Raw genomic sequence first — 19,900 nt, 5'->3', positions numbered from 1 at the left:
ACACTACTTCTGCCACAGATTATGGTTGTTTTGCCCAAAAAATGTACACAATCACTCAGGTATCAAAAATCCTCAATGGGAGGAAATGCTTAGTCGCATTAAAATACTGTTATTGTTATGTTATTATAATACTGTTAATATCAATTTAGCCTGAGTGCCCTACTCACTTATCATAACTGCATCATACGACAGAAATTCTTCCTTACACAAACTGCTGAAAAGGACATGCATAGACAAAAAACAAAACAAAATAAAAAAAACACTGCCTGCAGTAAAACTACAAATCAAGTCAGGTCCACTGTCACTGCATCTACCCACTATGACACCGCCAGGTGCCATGTGGGCACCAAACTGGGTTTCTCAACACTGGTTTACCTGTGTGCTGGATCATGCTCAGACAAATGCACCACATAGCCTAGATGTCAGAGCTGATGTTACCGCAAAATGGAAGTGATCCTCCTCATCTAAGTCTCCCTAAGCAGCTGTTCATTTGACACAAAGTCATTCCAGCGGTACCCACGGATATGCCAAAGAGATCTAGTACCAACAAAGTTGTACCTTGACATCACTGGTTACAGTCAAAGTGTTATAACCACACAGTAAGACAGGAAGCAACAAGACCCTAAAGACTTGAACCTTCATTCTACAAAGATCTCTGTTCAGAGACCTCATGATTAATATAATTTGTGTTGTTAAAAAGTGGTTATGCTTTAATGACAGGTTTGTCAAGCAGACAGGTAAAAATGCCATGTAGCTTTATCTGAAAGCAAATAATGAATTGTGAATTGTAATGGATATTGTAATTGAAATTGAATAATGAATTTGCAAGTAACAAATAATGAATTCTGCAAAACCTCATTCACTCACGGTGATGAAATGTGAGGTTTTTGCACTTGTTTTTTCAGACATGGTTCCGAAAGAACCTGCCTTAAGAAGAGGTGACAACGGTCATTTTGGGAAGGTGACAAGTGAAAATATAGATGCAGCAGGTGAAAGAAATTTAGTTTATCAGAAAAACATTTTGACAAAATAAGCTCTGATGAATGACTTGTGATTCATTTTGAAAGGAGCAGAGACGCTCTGTTCCTGCTGCACTGGGAAGTAAAGGCCAGGAGACAGTTTCCCAGTAACGAGCACAGAGGGGAGAGAAAAAGGCTTCCTATTCAAACAACCTCCTCAGGGTTCAGTGGATTTACTCTGTGCCATTATTTCATTCAGGTCACAGCTCCAAGGTCCTGCCATTTAAAAAAAACAAAAAAATCATGCTGCCTGGGGATCGTTTTGTTAAGAGTTCTTCACCTCCAAAAAGAAATGAGACACAAAAATATGTATGTGTATCTGTCTGTTGGTTAATCTCTACAAGACTTTGTATGTTTATCGCAGTCAACCCCAGAATGACCTTTAAAATGGTTCCTCAACCAAGCCTGGCTCAAGTATGGAGGTGGATTACATCAGCCAAAGTTCAATCATTTGGGTGAAGGTCAAGGTCATTGGGGTCAAAGGTTTGATTTCTACCAGGCAATGGGAATTGTATCCTTTATCAGGAAAATCAAACTGACCCCATAATTATAATTAATACATTAATTTATTAACATATTATTAATAAATATAACTCTGAGCAACTTCAAATTCACATTTACTATTGCTTAATTATTGCTTACTTGTTTATCTGCTATAGTCTACTGCTGAGTTATTGCTTACTTACTTATCTGCTATAGTCTACTGCTGAGTTATTGCTTACTTACTTATTTGCTATAGTCTACTGCTGAGTTATTGCTTACTTACTTATTTGCTATAGTCTACTGCTGAGTTATTGCTTACTTACTTATTTGCTATTGTCTACTGCTGAGTTATTGCTTACTTACTTATCTGCTACTGTCTACTGCTGAGTTATTGCTTACTTACTTATCTGCTATAGTGTAGTGCTGAGTTATTGCTTACTTACTTATCTGCTATAGTCTACTGTTGAGTTACTGCTTACTTACTTATCTGCTATAGTCTACTGCTGAGTTATTGCTTACTTACTTACCTGCTATAGTCTACTGCTGAGTTATTGCTTACTTACTTATCTGCTATAGTCTACTGCTGAGTTATTGCTTACTTACTTACCTGCTATAGTCTATTGCTGAGTTATTGCTTACTTACTTATCTGCTATAGTCTACTGCTGAGTTATTGCTTACTTACTTATCTGCTATAGTCTACTGCTGAGTTATTGCTTACTTACTTATCTGCTATAGTCTACTGCTGAGTTATTGCTTACTTACTTATCTGCTATAGTCTACTGCTGAGTTATTGCTTACTTACTTACCTGCTATAGTCTATTGCTTAGTTATTGCTTACTTACTTATTTGCTATAGTCTACTGCTGAGTTATTGCTTACTTACTTATCTGCTATAGTCTACTGCTGAGTTATTGCTTACTTACTTATCTGCTATAGTCTACTGCTGAGTTATTGCTTACTTACTTATCTGCTATAGTCTACTGCTGAGTTATTGCTTACTTACTTATCTGCTATAGTCTACTGCTGAGTTATTGCTTACTTACTTACCTGCTATAGTCTATTGCTTAGTTATTGCTTACTTACTTATTTGCTATAGTCTACTGCTGAGTTATTGCTTACGTACTTATTTGCTATAGTCTACTGCTGAGTTATTGCTTACTTACTTATTTGCTATAGTCTACTGCTGAGTTATTGCTTACTTGCTTATCTGCTATTGTCTACTGCTGAGTTATTGCTTACTTACTTATCTGCGATAGTCTACTGCTGAGTTATTGCTTACTTACTTATTTGCTATAGTCTACTGCTGAGTTATTGCTTACTTACTTAATTGCTATTGTCTACTGCTGAGTTATTGCTTACTTACTTATCTGCTACTGTCTACTGCTGAGTTATTGCTTATTTACTTATCTGCTATAGTCCACTGTTGAGTTACTGCTTACTTACTTATCTGCTATTGTCTACTGCTGGGTTATTGCTTACTTGCTTATCTGCTATTGTCTACTGCTGAGTTATTGCTTACTTACTTATCTGCGATAGTCTACTGCTGAGTTATTGCTTACTTACTTATTTGCTATAGTCTACTGTTGAGTTATTGCTTACTTACTTATCTGCTATAGTCTACTGCTGAGTTATTGCTTACTTGCTTATCTGCTATAGTCTACTGCTGAGTTATTGCTTACTTGCTTATCTGCTATAGTCTACTGCTGAGTTACTGCTTACTTACTTATCTGCTATAGTCTACTGCTGAGTTATTGCTTACTTGCTTATCTGCTATAGTCTACTGCTGAGTTACTGCTTACTTGCTTATCTGCTATAGTCTACTGCTGAGTTATTGCTTACTTACTTATCTGCTATAGTCTACTGCTGAGTTATTGCTTACTTGCTTATCTGCTATAGTCTATTGCTGAGTTACTGCTTACTTACTTATCTGCTATAGTCTCCTGCTGAGTTATTGCTTACTTGCTTATCTGCTATAGTCTACTGCTGAGTTACTGCTTACTTACTTATCTGCTATAGTCTCCTGCTGAGTTATTGCTTACTTACTTATCTGCTATAGTCTACTGCTGAGTTATTGCTTACTTGCTTATCTGCTATAGTCTATTGCTGAGTTACTGCTTACTTACTTATTTGCTATTGTCTACTGCTGAGTTATTGCTTACTTGCTTATTTGCTATTGTCTACTGCTGAGTTATTGCTTACTTACTTATCTGCTATAGTCTACTGCTGAGTTATTGCTTACTTACTTATTTGCTATAGTCTATTCAGTTCAATTTTGTTCAATTTATTTTATTTGTATAGCACCAAATCACAATGCTGTTGCAATGTGCTTCACACGAGTAAGGTCTAACCGTACCAACCTCCCTGAGCAAGCACACAGGAGACAGTGGTAAGGAAAAACACACTCTGGTGATAATGACGATGAAACCTCAAGCAGACCAGACTCAAGAGGGGTGACCCACTGCTTAGGCCATTCTAACAGTTACAAGGTTTTTACAAATTTTACAAGAATTTCTTAACAAATAGAAGAAATAGAAAACAGAAACAGAAAAAAACAGAAGAGCAAATAAAAAAATAGCTGGGAGGGGTAGTGACCAAATGGTTAAATGGACTTGGTTTCAGCACAGACGGTTCCTGGTTCAAAGCCCACCCCTGCCACATTTCTACATGTAATGTGGAGTTGCGTCACAAAAAGCATCCGGTGTAAATCGTGTGCCAAATGAAGATGCAGACCTGCCTTGGATCTGATGTGGAGACCCCGAGTGAAAAAACAAGGGAGCAGCTGAAGGGGGGGCTCTTGGTAATTGCTATTGCTGAATCTGTTGTTGCTCTTGGCGTCTTCATGCCAATGGGTTCAACTGCCAACAAAATAAACTTTAGTAATATTACAAAGTACAAACTTAATTCAACAGCAGAGAGAGAGAGACAAACAGCTGACAGCGACATCCATCCCTCATTCTGACAGAACATTAAATTATCCATATATTATTCTTAGAGCATGTTTCATGTGGTTTACAGATGTGGTTAAGGAAAAAAAACTCTGTTCATGGTCAGGGATGACAGCCTTGGATGAAATAAAACAGCGCAAGATTTCTTAAGTCTCAAATGACCAGGATCGTCTCAGACGTGCAGACGAGCATCAGACTCAGCTGTGAAAAGAAGATCAGTATCTCTAACAAGTGGAGAGTTTCCCTTTGACATTCACCCATAAACGAGAAGACAATTACAAGCTGGATGGTTTGAACAACTGCCCATGAACACATCACACCTCAAGCTGAATGACTGCACCAGCAGCAGATGTAAAATCGTAAATAAGAACAGGAAAAAAAATTGACGTTTGTATAGTCTTACAAACTGAAGGTTGGTCGAGATCCCAGTGCCTCATCACCGGGTTCTCTCATTCCAACAGATTAAAACAAGACGATTCAAAAAGATCTGTTAACCGAACTCAAACACACTACAGATCAAATAAAAAAGTAAGTCCCTTCGGCTGCTCCCTTGTTTGCACTCAGGGTCGCCACAGCAAATCCAAGGTGGATCTGCAAGTTGATTTGGCACAGGTTTTACGCCGGATGCCCTTCCTGACGCAACTCCACCTTACATGGAGAAATGTGGCAGGGGTGGGATTTGAACCCGGAACCTTCTGCACTGAACCCAAGCGCATCAAATGATTGGTCATTAATAAGAGCTGCAACTGTTTTGATAATCTCTTGAATGCTTAAGCTTGGGGGAGGTGATGGTCTAGCAGATAAGCAGTGGGCTTGAGACCAGAGGATCCTCGGTTCAAACCCCAGCCTGACTGCAATAACACTAAGAGCCCTTGGGCAAGGACCTTAATCCCCAAGTTGCTCCCGGTGTGTAGTGAGCACCTTGCATGGCAGCACCCTGACATCGGTGTGTGAGTGCGTTTGTGTGAATGGGTGAATATGAGGCATTATTGTAAAGCGCTTTGAGCGTCTGATGCAGATGGAAAAGCGCTATATAAATGCAGTCTATTTACCATTTAAGTCATTTATTCCAAATAAATAAATGATCTATATCTTTTTCCAGCTTCTTTAGTATCAGGATTTTGTCTCCTTGAGTTTTATGTGATATGAACTGGCTTTAAACTGTTATTTTGAGCTGTTTCATGTATGTCTAAAGTAGGCATGGACAACTTTTATGATGATGATAAATAAAAATTCAAGGGCCAGTACACACCACAAACCTACAAATGGCCAAAAATTAACTCAATAGTTATCCTATTTTGTTTTTGAGTATTCAAAATAAAAGATTCACAATTACAAATTACAAATGTGACCAAAATCCATTTTGTCTGAAAGTAGGTGACCAGAGATCCCTTTTGGAAAAACTCATACAAATCAACATACACTCACGGGCCACTTTATTAGGTACACCTTGCTAGTACCGGGTTAGACTTTTGCCTTCAGAACTGCCTTAGTTCTTCATGGCATAAATTCAACATGGTGTTGGAAACATTCCTCAGAGATGTTGGTTCATATTGACATGATGGCATCACGCAGTCGCCCATTCAACCAGTCTGCCCATTCTCCTCTGACCTCTGACATCAACAAGGCATTTTCATCCACACACGTGCCGCTCACTGGATGTCTTCTCTTTTTTGGACCACTCTCTGTAAACCCTAGAGATGGTAGTGCGTGAAAGTCCCAGTAGATCAGCAGTTTCTGAAATACTCAGACCAGCCTGTGGCACCAACAATCACGCCACTTTCAAAATCACTGAAACCCCCTTTCTTGCCCATTCTGATGAACTTCAGCAAGTCATTTTCACCACGTCTAGTTGCCTAAATGCACTGAGTTGTTGCCATGTGATTGGCTGATTAGCTATTTGCATTAACAAGCAATTGAACAGGTGCACCTATGTGGGTGTATTTCACATACTGTCGTCAGTAAAAGCCCCTGGAGTGAACTCACTGTCCTTTCCATGGAATCACCCAAAATAAATACTTTAACTTTACCAGCAATATAATTTTGCAATATTCCACAGAAATATATATTTTGTAAGAACTAAATTTCAACACAAAGTAAATTTTCTCAATTTTGTGAAAACTCAAAAGGACATCTTTTGGATATCTTCAAGTTTTCTGCTATTTTTGATAATTTTTTATAAATTATATGATCAACTACTTAATTGGAAAAAGAAACATTAATTTAACTGCCAAAGAAAATGCTCACAAATTGCATTCCTAATTTGAATAAATCTCTTTCTAAAGACTAATAACCAGAGAAGCCTCCACCTCTGGCATTTTTCTGCTTAATAAAATATAAATTAGCTTCTCAACAAAGGTACAACCCATGAGCAGGAGATTTGCTATGGCAGTCTCAGGATTCATTAACAAGCTGACACAGGAACACTTTCATCACATGCAGTGGGAATATTATGGACACAACCAAACATCCAAATATCACAGGGCACGGTGCCTCTGCAGGGACACGGTTGCCTGGCGTGTCAGGTTGAGGGAAGCTTGAAACACACAGACAGCTGAAGGAAGACTACAATAATGCTATGCATACCGCAAACATTTTAGCTATTTTAAAATGTTGGAACAATGCAAGTGAAACCTGGCAGATACCAAGAATCCAACTCCCAAAAGCGTCAGCGTGTGAATCAGGTTGATGAAGCAGGTTGATGAAGCAGAAGTTAATATTCTGCAGTCGGTTTGTCAAAGTCAAGTTTTAATGAACACAGAGCAAATGTGACCAGAATCTCGATGTTGTGAGGAGGATCTGCCCGCACCCCAGCAGGCAGATCCTCACAAGATCTAATGGTCCAAGCCAGAATTCAAAAATGTTCAATTAAAAACTAGTTCATTGCTTTCAACCTGGACAAGCCACCACTTTGCTGCAAGTTACGTCTCCGGACAAGGGTGCTGCCCAGTTACAGCTGGGTGGATGGGGACAATGCAGATGAAGTGTCTTATGCATGGACATGTTAATTCTTCCCCCAGTTCTTTCGGTAATACTGCCCCTTACAAAGCACAAACTCGAACTATTCCGCACTTTTAAATTTAATCAAAGTCACAGCAAAAATAATCAGGCCTGGGCCCTGCAAGAACTTCTTTTACAGAAAAGATCCGCTCTTACAGAACCCCAGACAATGGATACAAGTAGTTTTTATACAGGATTACATATGCGTAACAGAGGCGGACCTTATTTCGCAAAATCCTTCTCTTATTGGCCCCTGTGGGCTTTCAAGGGAGGTCCATCCCCCTGCCCCAGGCCCGCGCAATAACAGGAGACAAATGATTTATAATTGTAACCTAACTCTCTTTATCCTAAGTGGTACAAACCGGTTAAATCCAGTTCTACATGCACATACCAAGAAAGAACAAAGGAAAGTGAGAATAAGAATGAAACTAAAAATATAACCCTAAATAAAATAACTACCTTAATACCAAAAGAAATACAGAAAACAAAAAGAAAACCATAATTAAACACAGAAATATATCTAACAGACACAGACACAGTGCGACCAGGAATCAAACCTAAATAATATAAGGTCTAAATACTGGTAGCCTAATTCTTTGACCCACTGATCTACAGTGGGGTAAAAAAGTATTTAGTCAGTCCCTGATTGTGCAAGTTGTCCTACTTAGAAAGATGAGAGAGGTCTATAATTTTCATCATAGGTACACTTCAACTGTGAGAGACAAAATGAGGAAAAAAAAAATTCCAGGAAATCACATTGTAGGATTTTTAAAGAATTTATTTGTAAATTATGGTGGAAAATAAGTATTTGTTCAATAACAAAAATTCAACTCAATACTTAATCTTTGTTGCCAATGACAGAGGTCAAACATTTCCTGTAAGTCTTCACCAGGTTTGCACACACTGTAACTGGTATTTTGGTCTATTCCTCCATGCAGATCTCCTCTACAGCAGTGATGTTTTGGGGCTGTCGCTGGGCAACATGAACTTTCAACTCCCTCAACAAATTTTCTATGGGGTTGAGGTCTGGAGACTGGCTTGGCCACTCCAGGACCTTGAAATGCTTTTTATGGAGCCACTCCTTTGTTGCTTGAGCGGTGTGTTTGAGATCATTGTCATGCTAGAAGACCCAGCCACGTTGCATCTTCAATGCTCTCACTGAAGGAAGGATGTTTTGGCCCCGTTCATTCTTCCCTTAACACAGATCAGTCGTCCCGTTCCCTTTGCAGAAAAACAGCCCCAAAGCATGTTTCCACCCCCATGCTTCACAGTAGGTATGGTGTTCTTGGAATGCAACTCAGCATTCTTCTTCCTCCAAACACAACGAGTTGAGTTTTTACCAAAAAGTTATATTTTGGTTTCATCTGACCACATGATATTCTCTCAATCCTCTTCTGGATCATCCATATGCTCTCTGGCAAACTTCAGATGGGCCTGGACATGTACTGGCTTAAGCAGGGGGACATGCCTGGCACTGCAGGATTTGAATCCCTCTCTGTGTAGTGTGTAGCCTTTGTTACTTTAGTCCCAGCTCTCTGCAGGTCATTCATCAGGTCCCTCCTGTTGTGTGGGCTGCCAGAAGAGGAGGTACTGCTGGCCCACCACCAGAAGGTGCCCTGCCTGAAGTGCGGGCTTCAGGCACGAGAGGGCGCTGCCGCCTCAGGAACAAGCCGTGGTGACAGCTGTCACCCATCATCCGTGACAGCTGTCACTAATCAACACATCTGGTATAAAAGCAGGAAGACACCTCCACCAAACTGCCGAGATATCATCTTCATCTGGAGGTAATACTCTCAGCCCCTTTTGTGAGATCGATAAATCTATTATTGTGAGTGTTTGCAGGAGAACCGGTCGTTTTTGAGGAGGCTGTGCAAGACGGCGCTCCTTTTCAGCTGAGACCGCTGCAACGCGCTGAGTGAGAGGTGGAGGTGGCATTCCCACCATTGTTACTGGGTGTTCACACACCCACCCTTTGACTGTCTTTTGCTTTCTGCCAGCAGTACCAGATCCGACACGCCGGGAAGGTGGCCACCTGGGGACTCCGGGACTTGGCGGCTCCAGTATTCCTCGGGTTCAGGTGGCGGTGGAAATCGTGTGGTTCCGGTTCGTTTCCAGACGGGCGTCTCCTATCGTCGAGCCTGCCCACGCGACACCTTTTATTAACTGACTGTTGCACATTCTGATTCTGCTGTGTTTGGTTGTGACATTCACACCAGTAAAGTGTTATAATTTGACTCCTTCCATTGTCCGTTCATTTACGCCCCCTGTTGTGGGTCCGTGTCACTACACTTTCCCAACACCTCCGTGTAGTTCTGGGATTTTTGTTCACCATTCTCATGATCATTTTGACCCTGTGGGGTGACATCTTGCATGGAGCCCCAGATCGAGGGAGATTATCAATGGTCTTGTATGTCTTCCATTTTCTTACAATTGCTCCCACAGTTGATTTATTCACACCAACCTGCTTGACTATTGTAGATTCACGCTTCCCAGCCTGGTGCACATCTACAATTTTCTTCCTGGTGTCCTTCGACAGCTCTTTGGTCTTGGCCATGGTTGAGTTTGGAGTCTGACTGTTTGAGGCTGTGGACAGGTATCTTTTATACAGATAACAAGTTCAAACAGGTGCCATTAATACAGGTAACAGGTGGGGGACAGAAGAGCTTCTTAAAGAAGAAGTTATGGGTCTGTGAGAGCCAGAAATCTTGCTTGTTTTTGGGTGACCAAATACTTATTTTCCACCATAATTTACAAATAAATTCTTTAAAAATCCTACAATGTGATTTCCTGGAATTTTTTTCTCATTTTGTCTCTCACAGTTGAAGTGTACCTATGTTGAAAATTACAGACCTCTCTCATCTTTCTAAGTAGGAGAACTTGCACAATCGGGGACTCACTAAATACTTTTTTACCCCACTGTACCTACTCTTCTTATAACAACCAGATTGTAGACCAAGTTTCAAAGAACTGGTTCATAAGATTTCAAGTAACAGACATACACATGACCACACGCATGCACACAGGTTCCCCCCGGGCATGCACACAGGTTCTCCACCTGGCTGTGGCAGAGTGGGGTAAACAAACCCACTACAAGAGAGGAGAGCGCTGTGCACCCAGCTGGTGGACAACTGTGAAGTTCAATAAAATTGACAGTTTCTGGACTCTTGTGATGTTGCAATATCATCAGAGCTCAGGTTAGAAAAACGTACAGACAGAAACACATGTCAACTGCATGTCGGCCTGATTTTTGACAGAGAAGACAAGCAAAACAAGCAACCCTGTCAAAAATAAGACTATGAAGCCTGCCTTGCTCAGGCTTCTTCCCCAAGGTTCTAACGCTATAGAAATGTGTTGTTGTTATTATTGTTGTTGGTGGTGTGTCTAAAATAATTTGTTTTGGTACCTTGCATTTTAAATTTGTTCAACAGTAACATCTACAGAAATTACAATAAGCTTGTTTATGCTACTTTAATTAAATTTAACTTGAGTTTGTTTCCCAGTGTTGTTATAGGTTGATTACATTTTCAAAGCCTTGTATCTGATTACAGTGCAAAAGTCCTGAATTTTAAACTTGTTTTTATTTAATTAATTTAGAATTTTTAAGCAGGCAGAAACAAGGGAAGTTGGGAACCACTGACTGTATAGCCAAATAAAAATCTTTTCTCTTTCCAGAATATTCTTTCTTTATGACATCAAAAATTACAGTAAACTCTGCAAATTTCTTCAACATTTTCCAAGCATGAGATTTCCCCCAGCATTCCGGAGCTGGATATGACACTTTTTTTTTTTTGTCAGCATAATTAAGATTTTGACTGATTGCAACCACAATGTCATTTGAGATGACATCACGTTATACAACTGTTACAATTACGCTGAGTGACTAAACTCAAACTATGTCAATAAATAAAAATCCTCATCTTATCCACACCTGAACAAACCTACACAGGTCCCTCGTATCAACGCCCATAATTCCTGCAGGACATCAGTCTAGAACAAACTCAGATACCCATAGATCTTGAGAGAATTCTCACACCTGGTATATGCATCCAGGTAGAGCTGGAACAATTAATCAATTATTAATCGACTATTAAATGAATCAACAATCATTTTGATAGTCAATTAATTTTTTGAGTCCATTAAAACACAAACAGCCAAATTTGTTTATTTGAGCTTCTTAAATGTGAATATTTTCTGGTAAGATGTCATCTTGAGCTTTTCACCATATTTGACATTTTATGGACCAAACAAGTAATCAAGCAATCTATTAATCAATTAATAAAATAATCATTAGGAGCAGCCCTATTCTGTTGTGACATTCTACACTGTGCAAGATGGTGCGGGGGGTCACAATGCACACACTTTTCCATAAGGAAAGAGAATGAGCCATCAGCTCTCAGTTTCCCTAGAGTTTTCCGATTTGTCGCCATTATTATGCTACACATCTCACCATAAACATTCACATTTCCATGTGAAACCTGCTTGAATGCATATATGTTCTAACACACACACTAAAATCATTCATGACTGCCCACATATGCACAGTTAGCACATCATGCATACAGATGTGCACGCACACCTGCAATATGTGTTTCCAGCCACACTAATACACACTGTATGCACACACAGCCGTTTGAATGCACCTGCAGCCCGACATGCACACGTTCACGCACACATACGAAGCTCACCAGGTCGTCCAGGATGGTGACAGGGAAATCAAACATGCACATCTTGACAGGCTGAGTCAGAGCTCTGTGCAGGCTGAACATGGACTTGGTCTCCATGCTGCGGAGCCGCCAAGCGACTGCATGCGACAAACATACAGCAAGGAGCAAAATGAAAAAGAATAACCATGAAGATGGAACCCTGTGAGCTGCCTGCTCGTGCTGCCCCTCACAGAATACCGAGAGGTATCTGTCTGAGAGAAAAAGAGGAACCCCCCCCCCCCCCCCCCACCCACCTCCTTCCTCTTCCTCCAAACCACCAGCAACTCCACACGCCCCCTCTGTCTTCCTCTTCTCGTCTTTCTCCCTCCCTCACAAGAGAGTGTCTCAACTATCAGCAGCTGCTCTCTTGTCTTTCTGTCTCCTGGAGGTATTGCCCAAACACTCAGCAGCACTCCGCTTTGCTTTCTTGTCGCTCCGCCTCGTCGCAGCAACACACACAACTGCCTCAGACAGACTGCACCTACAGAAGGGGAAAAAATGCTGCAAACTGAAAGGCAGCAGGTACATAGAGAGGAGAGAGGTCTGAATCTCCTTTTTCTTCATTATTCTGCAGTAATTTAATGAAGAGAGGGAGAGAGAGGGTCTGCTTTGCTGCTCCAGTGCTGTCTGCTGTCTTCAGTCTGCCTGCTGAAGATGAAGCAGAACCACGGCCATCAATCAAGCCCCCCCACCAACCACCCACCCCACCCCCAGACTAACCATCTAATTTATGCAGACTACCAGCCTTCATCTGTAAAATTGCTTTTTCCTGAGTGAGTATGTGGGGACGTGATGAAAGCGTCCAGTGAAGTCTGCTGCACTGCACATACTCAGCCTGGTTATTAAATATTTGATCTCATATTTATTAATTCAGGCAACCCCGAGTGAACGGGAGCAGCCAAAAGGAAAAAAAAAATTTTTCTTTATTAATTCAGTGCTCACTGTTGTTGTGCTCTTCTTAGAAACCACTTGTCAATCAAACAGTGTGGGCGGTACTGTGATGGGTACTTGGATCTTTTACGGTGAGACTATGAGGCGGTACGTGTTGAATTCTGTTTCCCGATCCACCTGTGCTTTACCTGAACCCAAAATCTGGAGCATTTTTTTTAAATTGACACAACACTAAGATTCCGGGAGCAAATACAGGGAGCAGACTGTATTTAAGTCATTGTAACAAGCAACATTGACCTCCAGTGGTCACCAACGCGCTGCAGTTAGTGCTACATGTTCACCACTAGATGGCAGTATTTTTATTTTGCATGCCAAAAATTGCAAATATTGCCCACAACAGGCGGCTCAGCGCTCCTCGTGTATCGAGCTGAATATGCAGTTTTTAGTTTTTAACGCAGTTACTGTCTGATATTTTGCAGATCCACTCACTCATTTACTCACTGACTGACTCCACTAATCCTTTGCATTCCGAGCTCATCTCGGAGAATTTGCAGCAGTTTACTTCTCTGAACTTGCAGGGATGTGCTCCAGTAGGTGACCTACTCACTACAGCATTCCACGTCAACACTTTTCCTGGAGTTCAAATTGAATGAATTTTGATACCTGAATTAGCACTAAAGCGTCTTCATCACGACCATCGTGATGAAGAAAGAGCTGAGCCGGAAGGCAGGACTCCCGATTTACCAGTTGATTTACACCATCCTCATCTATGGTCATGACCTTTGGGTGATAACCAAAAGAACTGCATCTGGAAAGTATTCACAGCGCTTCACTTTTACATTTTTTTATGCCACAGGTTTATTCCAAAATGGATGAAATTCATTTTCTTCCTCAAAATTCTACACACAATATCCCAATAATAACAATGTTAAAAAAGTTTTTTTTTCTGCAAATTTACAAAAAAAAAAAAGAAAAAAAAAGAAAAAAATCACATACATAAGTATTCACAGTCTTTGCCATGAAGCTCAAAACTGAGCTCAGGTGCCTCCTGTTTCGAGCTGAGAGATGCTCCGCTTTAATCTCTCAAATAACAGAGAGCCCTGTAAGCCAAAATAACTGACCTAGAGGGAAGTTTACGTCGTAATAATGTCTGCGTATATGGCATTAAAGAGGGCTCAGAGGGAAGCTCAATGCTAACTTTTATTGACAACTTTTTGAAGACTGAGCTATCACTCGACAGCAGCGCTCACCTGCAAATCCAGCGAGCTCACCAATCAACTGGTCCAAAACTGTACAATGAAACAGTCTCAAGATCCATTCTGATCAACCTTCAGAGATTTGGTATTAAAGACAAAATACTGAAAGCAGCCTGGGTGAAGATCAGCTACGAGGGGAAAGTGGTCATGTTTTCACACCATCTCCCTACCGAAGTGAATAATAAACTCAGAGAATATAAAGACATTAAGAAAATTCTCAAGGAGAAACAGATATGCTTCCAGACACCCTACCCTGCTAAGATGAGGATTCAGTGGGAAAACGGTCCTCACCTTTATAACAGCACAGGAGAGGTGTACGAGGACATGAAAGGAAGGGCTTCTGCATGGACCTGCCACAAACCACCGACATCAACTGGGAATGGAGCCTCACTCAAAACAAACACTGGACCAGAAAAGAGGGAGAACACACTGAACGTGTCCGAAAGAGGCTCAGGAATTTCCATAGACAAGAAGTATGAACATTATATTAGAAGAATTCCCGAGATTAATGTAAGTGGTAGCAAATCCAACCCCCATAATAGTAATGGACTTAAAGCTTCAAGCTGCTATTTCTAACAAGTAGGTAAACATACACTTTACCTCCCCCCCACACCCCACCCTCACCCTCTCCACGCTTTAAATCACCCTGAAGAGTATTGAAATATTGGCAGACTGATATTACAGTCTCCCCACATATTATCTCCTGCCTGGTCCTGTTCGCCTCTGAATCTCCCAATGGATAAACGTAAAACATGAGTGGGAAGAGGACAAAGGTCTGAATGGTTCAAGAAGAGACAAAGACTTTGCATTGTGCAAACAGGGAGCGCCCACATTACGTAGGCATGACTCTCCATCAGCAGAGGGAGAGTTTAGTGAAAATGATGGGGCAGTGGAAAACCCTGAGTGTGGAAGTCTTTGTTAATTTTGTTCTTAATGTTCTTGTTAATGGTTTTTATTCTTATCACAGTCCATTAGTTAGAGCTGCTCTTACATATACAGTAGTGTTCAGAATAATAGTAGTGCTATGTGACTAAAAAAGATTAATCCAGGTTTTGAGTATATTTCTTATTGTTACATGGGAAACAAGGTACCAGTAGATTCAGTAGATTCTCACAAATCCAACAAGACCAAGCATTCATGATATACACACTCTTAAGGCTATGAAATTTGGCTATTAGTAAAAAAAAAAGTAGAAAAGGGGGTGTTCACAATAATAGTAGTGTGGCATTCAGTCAGTGAGTTTGTCAATTTTGTGGAACAAACAGGTATGAATCAGGTGTCCCCTATTTAAGGATGAATCCACCACCTGTTGAACATGCTTTTCTCTTTGAAAGCCTGAGGAAAATGGGATGTTCAAGACATTGTTCAAAAGAACAGCGTAGTTTGTGTTGTGGCTGGCGTGCCTGGCTGGCTTTTGTGTGTCTTCTGTTTCTGTCTTTTGGTTTTCCTCCCAGGTGGTGCGCATTTGGGACTGAGTGGCTGTGTAGCTGAGTTTATCAGGACCTCACCCTGATCACCTGAGGCTGATCACGTGCAGCTCGTCAGGACTCACAGCTGTGGTGCATCTACACGGATTGGAACATGGTGGCATTTAAGTCTGGAGTGCACAGTGTGTGTTTGCCAGAGACTCGACCTTGTGACCAGACGAGTGAGATCGTCGTCTCTAGAGCCATCTCCCATCAGTGGATGCAGAGAACGTCCAGGTTTGATGCATGGTCTGTGAAAGAGGAGGGGGTGAGGTCTCACGCTCGTCAGCACACTTCCTGAGGTACGTTTGGTTTTGTGACTAACATTTATACAGTCAGTAAATGTGGTGTCCCTCACACCTTATTATATTGAGCTGTATGTTAGTCGTTTAAATCAGCTTCCACTGCAGTGGAGTTTTGTGAACAGGGTGTTCTATGCCTGCAGGGTGGGAAGCTGATTTGCAATTAAGCCAGGAAGTGTTTGCTGTTTGTACACCTTTGAGTGGTCTCTCTGTGTGTTGAGTGTGGACTCACATAATGATTTTGTTGTGTGTGGGCCGCTGAAGAGGAGGTACTGCTGGCCCATCACCACCAGAGGGCGCCCTGCCTGGAGTGCGGGCTCCAGGCACCAGAGGGCGCCGCCGCCTGATGAGAGCAGCCAGGATGACAGCTGTCACCATTACTGGACACAGCTGACTTCACTCAGTACGGAGGTATATCAGCAGGACAGCGTCTCCACCTCAGTGCCGAGATATCACCTTGAGTTTAAGGTAATCACCTCTGCAACAGATACTGTATCTTTGTGACGATACATTATAAACTTTTCAGGACAGCGGAAGGCCAAGTGTTCGGATAAGTACTCACCTTTCCTGCTTCAGTGTGACAAGAGGTGGAGGCGGCTTTGCCCCTCTCATCTACTGGGTGCGGTCGCATCCCAACCTGTGTGTTTGTGTTCTTTCCCGCCAGCAGTACCGGATCCGACGAGCGGAGGCAGTGGCCACCTGGGAATTCGGGACTTGGCGGTTCCAGTACTTCTGGGTTTCGGTGGCAGAGGAGATCTGGGTGGTTCCGGTTCAACTAGGACGGACGTCTCCTACCTTCGGGCCTGCCCACAAGACACCAGCAGATTTCGGCTTACAAATTGCTAATTGTTGTATCAGTTGTGCTATTTTCACAACAGTAAAACTTGTTCTTACTTTTCTCCATTGTCCGTTCATTGCGCCCCCTGTTGTGGGTCCGTGTACCTACACTTTCACAACAGATTTCTTCTTTCACAGACTCGGTTTGTCGCGGCCACCTGGGGGGTGTCGGCGGGGTCCTTGGGTCCGAACAGTTTTCTGGCTCCGGACCGTTAGCGCTGCTGGGAGCGCACCGCAATCCACCACGCCAGACCGCGCACTCTTTTGTTGTTTTCGTATCACTTCACTGTTATGTTTATTAAACTCTGTTATCCTTTGTACCGTGCTCTGCTTATTTCATACTGGGTCCTTCAAACGCTGGTCGGTTCTCCGGGCTGCGTCCGAAACATAACAGTAGTCTCTGGCCAAACATCACGGACCCAGCGGTAGCAGAGACGGTAACGCGCCGGGAAGGCGGCAGCAGACGTTCAGAAGTTATCCGGATCAGTTGCGGGTGCTCTCCGCCCGGATGGTGCGCGTTGGAGAACCCATTACTGAATACTGATTCGTGCTCTCTTGCAGCCGTGTTTCCTGTGTTTGTGCCTTATCCGTGGGTCAGTGGTGGAGTGTGACTGGCGACGGCTTTGCGTCGCGCTCCGACCGGATAAGAGGTTTGAACGGGAGCTGCAAGAGTGTGTCTGTAATGGGTGAACACGCACGGCGGAGCTCTGTGGCACGGGTCGCTGAGCTTCCCGTGTTACAGTTGTAGCCCCGTTTCCCCGGATGAAGATAATTACTGCGTCTGTTGTGACAGCTCCGCCGTTATTTAGTTGAAACACATTTTGGTTGTGTGTTTACACGTTGCTGCGCACAGAAAAGCAGCATGAGTTGGGTTCTCTGTTACCAAAGGGGGTTTTTCATTTTTAGCACTTTGGCTCCCTCTGTTGGTAACTGAGTCACATTACCGTTAAGCTCTTAAGTGGGAACAGGTGTATTCCATTTGTTTGAGCTTAACGGTATACGTCACTTATTAGTTTTGTGTTAGTTCATTTTTTGTGGGTGTTTGAGTTGGTTTTTGTGTGGGATTATTTTTTACACTATTTAGCAGTTCTGTTTGGAGCATGAAAAGGACCCAAGCAACTTTATGTTAGTCTGTTAGTCTTTCTTTTTATTTCTTTTAGTTTCACCTCCCAGGGTTTGATGGGACGGTCCCCTGGGGGGTGATGGGGGGGTAAGTGGGTTGTTTTTTCTTTTTTCTTGTTTTGTTTTTTGTTATGCCCTCTCTTCTCCTCTGACTCCAGCCGTGTGAGCCGTATGTGTCGGCGTTGCTGGAGTGGTGCAGTTTGGTTATGCTGGGCGTTTCCCAGGTAACCTCTGCACCTGGGAGGGGGGGGGTTTGGGGTATTTTCTTTTTGTTCCCTCTCTTCTCCTCTGGCTCCAGCCGTGTGAGCCGTAGTGTCGGCGTTGCTGGAGTGGTGCAGTTTGGTTATGCTGGGCGTTTCCCAGGTAACCTCTGCACCTGGGGGGGGGGGGGGGGGGTTCGGGGTGTTGTTGTTTTTTTTTTGTTTGTTGATTCCCTTTTCCACCTCCGGCTTCAGCGCGCCTTTGAGCTGTCTGCCATCGGCGTGGCTGAGGTTTGGGGCAGTGGGATATACCCGCAGCTGGTGGCTGGTTTGGAAGTCGGAGGAGTGGCGCCGTTTTGTGCCGTCTGCCATAATCGCTGTTCCACTCCTCCCGGTTGACTTCTGGGGTATAGTCACGGTTGGTGATGCTGGACGTGCTTCCAGTTCCCACTGCGCCAAGGGGGTGGGGTTGGGGTTGTTTTGTTTGTATGTTTTTTTTTCTTTACTTTTGTTTTTCCCCCAGTTTCCGCCCTCAGGGTTTGACTGTGGTGTCCTCTGGGGGGGAAAGGGCTGTGGGTCCATCTAGCCATAGACGGCCGGGGCTGGGTCCGTTGGTCGTGAGGGGGGGCGTCTCCTGGGGTTGATGGAACGGTCCTCTGGGAGGCGCTGGGAGCCCCCGTGGGTGACTTTGGAGCCCAGAGGGACCTCGGCTGTGGTTATTACTCCTGGAGCTGGTGGGATGTCCTCTGGGGGGTGTTGGTCCCTACATGTCGTTGGGGGGGGGGGGGTGTTAGCATTTTTATTTGCAAGCTTAAGTTTGGGTTGTTTTTCTTTTCTCCCCTTCCCCGGGGTTTGATGGAACGGTCCTCTGGGGAGGGGAGGGGGGTGTTAGCATTGTTATTTGCAAGCTTAAGTTTGGGTTGTTTTTCTTTTCTCCCCTTCCCGGGGTTTGATGGGACGGTCCTCTGGGGAGGGGGGGGTGGTTTGGTTGTTTGTGTTTGTCTTTTTTGTTTTATGACTAATCAGACTGTGACCATGGTTGGACAAAGGCTGACCGCACAGGTTTAAGAACTCCTGGCCACACCTGTGCTAAGTGACTGACAGAAACAAAGGCAAAGATGCAGCCAGAGGAGAAGACATCAACCGTTCTGTTAAATGAAGATTCTGTTGGAAGACGAATGCAGATACGGTTTCCAGCCATGGTCCCTGGAGGGGGGTGTTTCTCCTGGGCCAGGTTTGTGTGGTCACCGGGAGGCTTCCCGTGAGGGTGGGGTGCTGTTGTGGCTGGCGTGCCTGGCTGGCTTTTGTGTGTCTTCTGTTTCTGTCTTTTGGTTTTCCTCCCAGGTGGTGCGCATTTGGGACTGAGTGGCTGTGTAGCTGAGTTTATCAGGACCTCACCCTGATCACCTGAGGCTGATCACGTGCAGCTCGTCAGGACTCACAGCTGTGGTGCATCTACACGGATTGGAACATGGTGGCATTTAAGTCTGGAGTGCACAGTGTGTGTTTGCCAGAGACTCGACCTTGTGACCAGACGGGTGAGATCGTCGTCTCTAGAGCCATCTCCCATCAGTGGATGCAGAGAACGTCCAGGTTTGATGCATGGTCTGTGAAAGAGGAGGGGGTGAGGTCTCACGCTCGTCAGCACACTTCCTGAGGTACGTTTGGTTTTGTGA

General features: G+C 43.2%; 1 protein-coding gene across 2 annotated transcripts in view; it reads right to left on the bottom strand.

Annotated features, from left to right (window-relative positions):
* Positions 1-19,900, bottom strand: part of LOC117511217 (ral guanine nucleotide dissociation stimulator-like) — a 146,456-nt gene that overhangs the window by 80,197 nt on the left and 46,359 nt on the right. Inside the window, exon 1 of one of the 2 annotated variants that reach the window (XM_034171217.1) lies at positions 12,133-12,274. The exons of the other annotated variant lie outside the window; for it this stretch is intronic. Coding sequence (XP_034027108.1) covers positions 12,133-12,228 — 96 coding nt within the window. The 5' untranslated portion in view covers positions 12,229-12,274. Of the gene's footprint in view, positions 1-12,132; positions 12,275-19,900 lie in introns of those variants that run through there. 2 annotated transcript variants of the gene reach the window in all.

This window comes from Thalassophryne amazonica, chromosome 5 (genome assembly GCF_902500255.1).
Source record: "Thalassophryne amazonica chromosome 5, fThaAma1.1, whole genome shotgun sequence".
Taxonomy (NCBI): domain Eukaryota; kingdom Metazoa; phylum Chordata; class Actinopteri; order Batrachoidiformes; family Batrachoididae; genus Thalassophryne; species Thalassophryne amazonica.
This window is presented reverse-complemented; position numbering and strand designations above follow the sequence as displayed.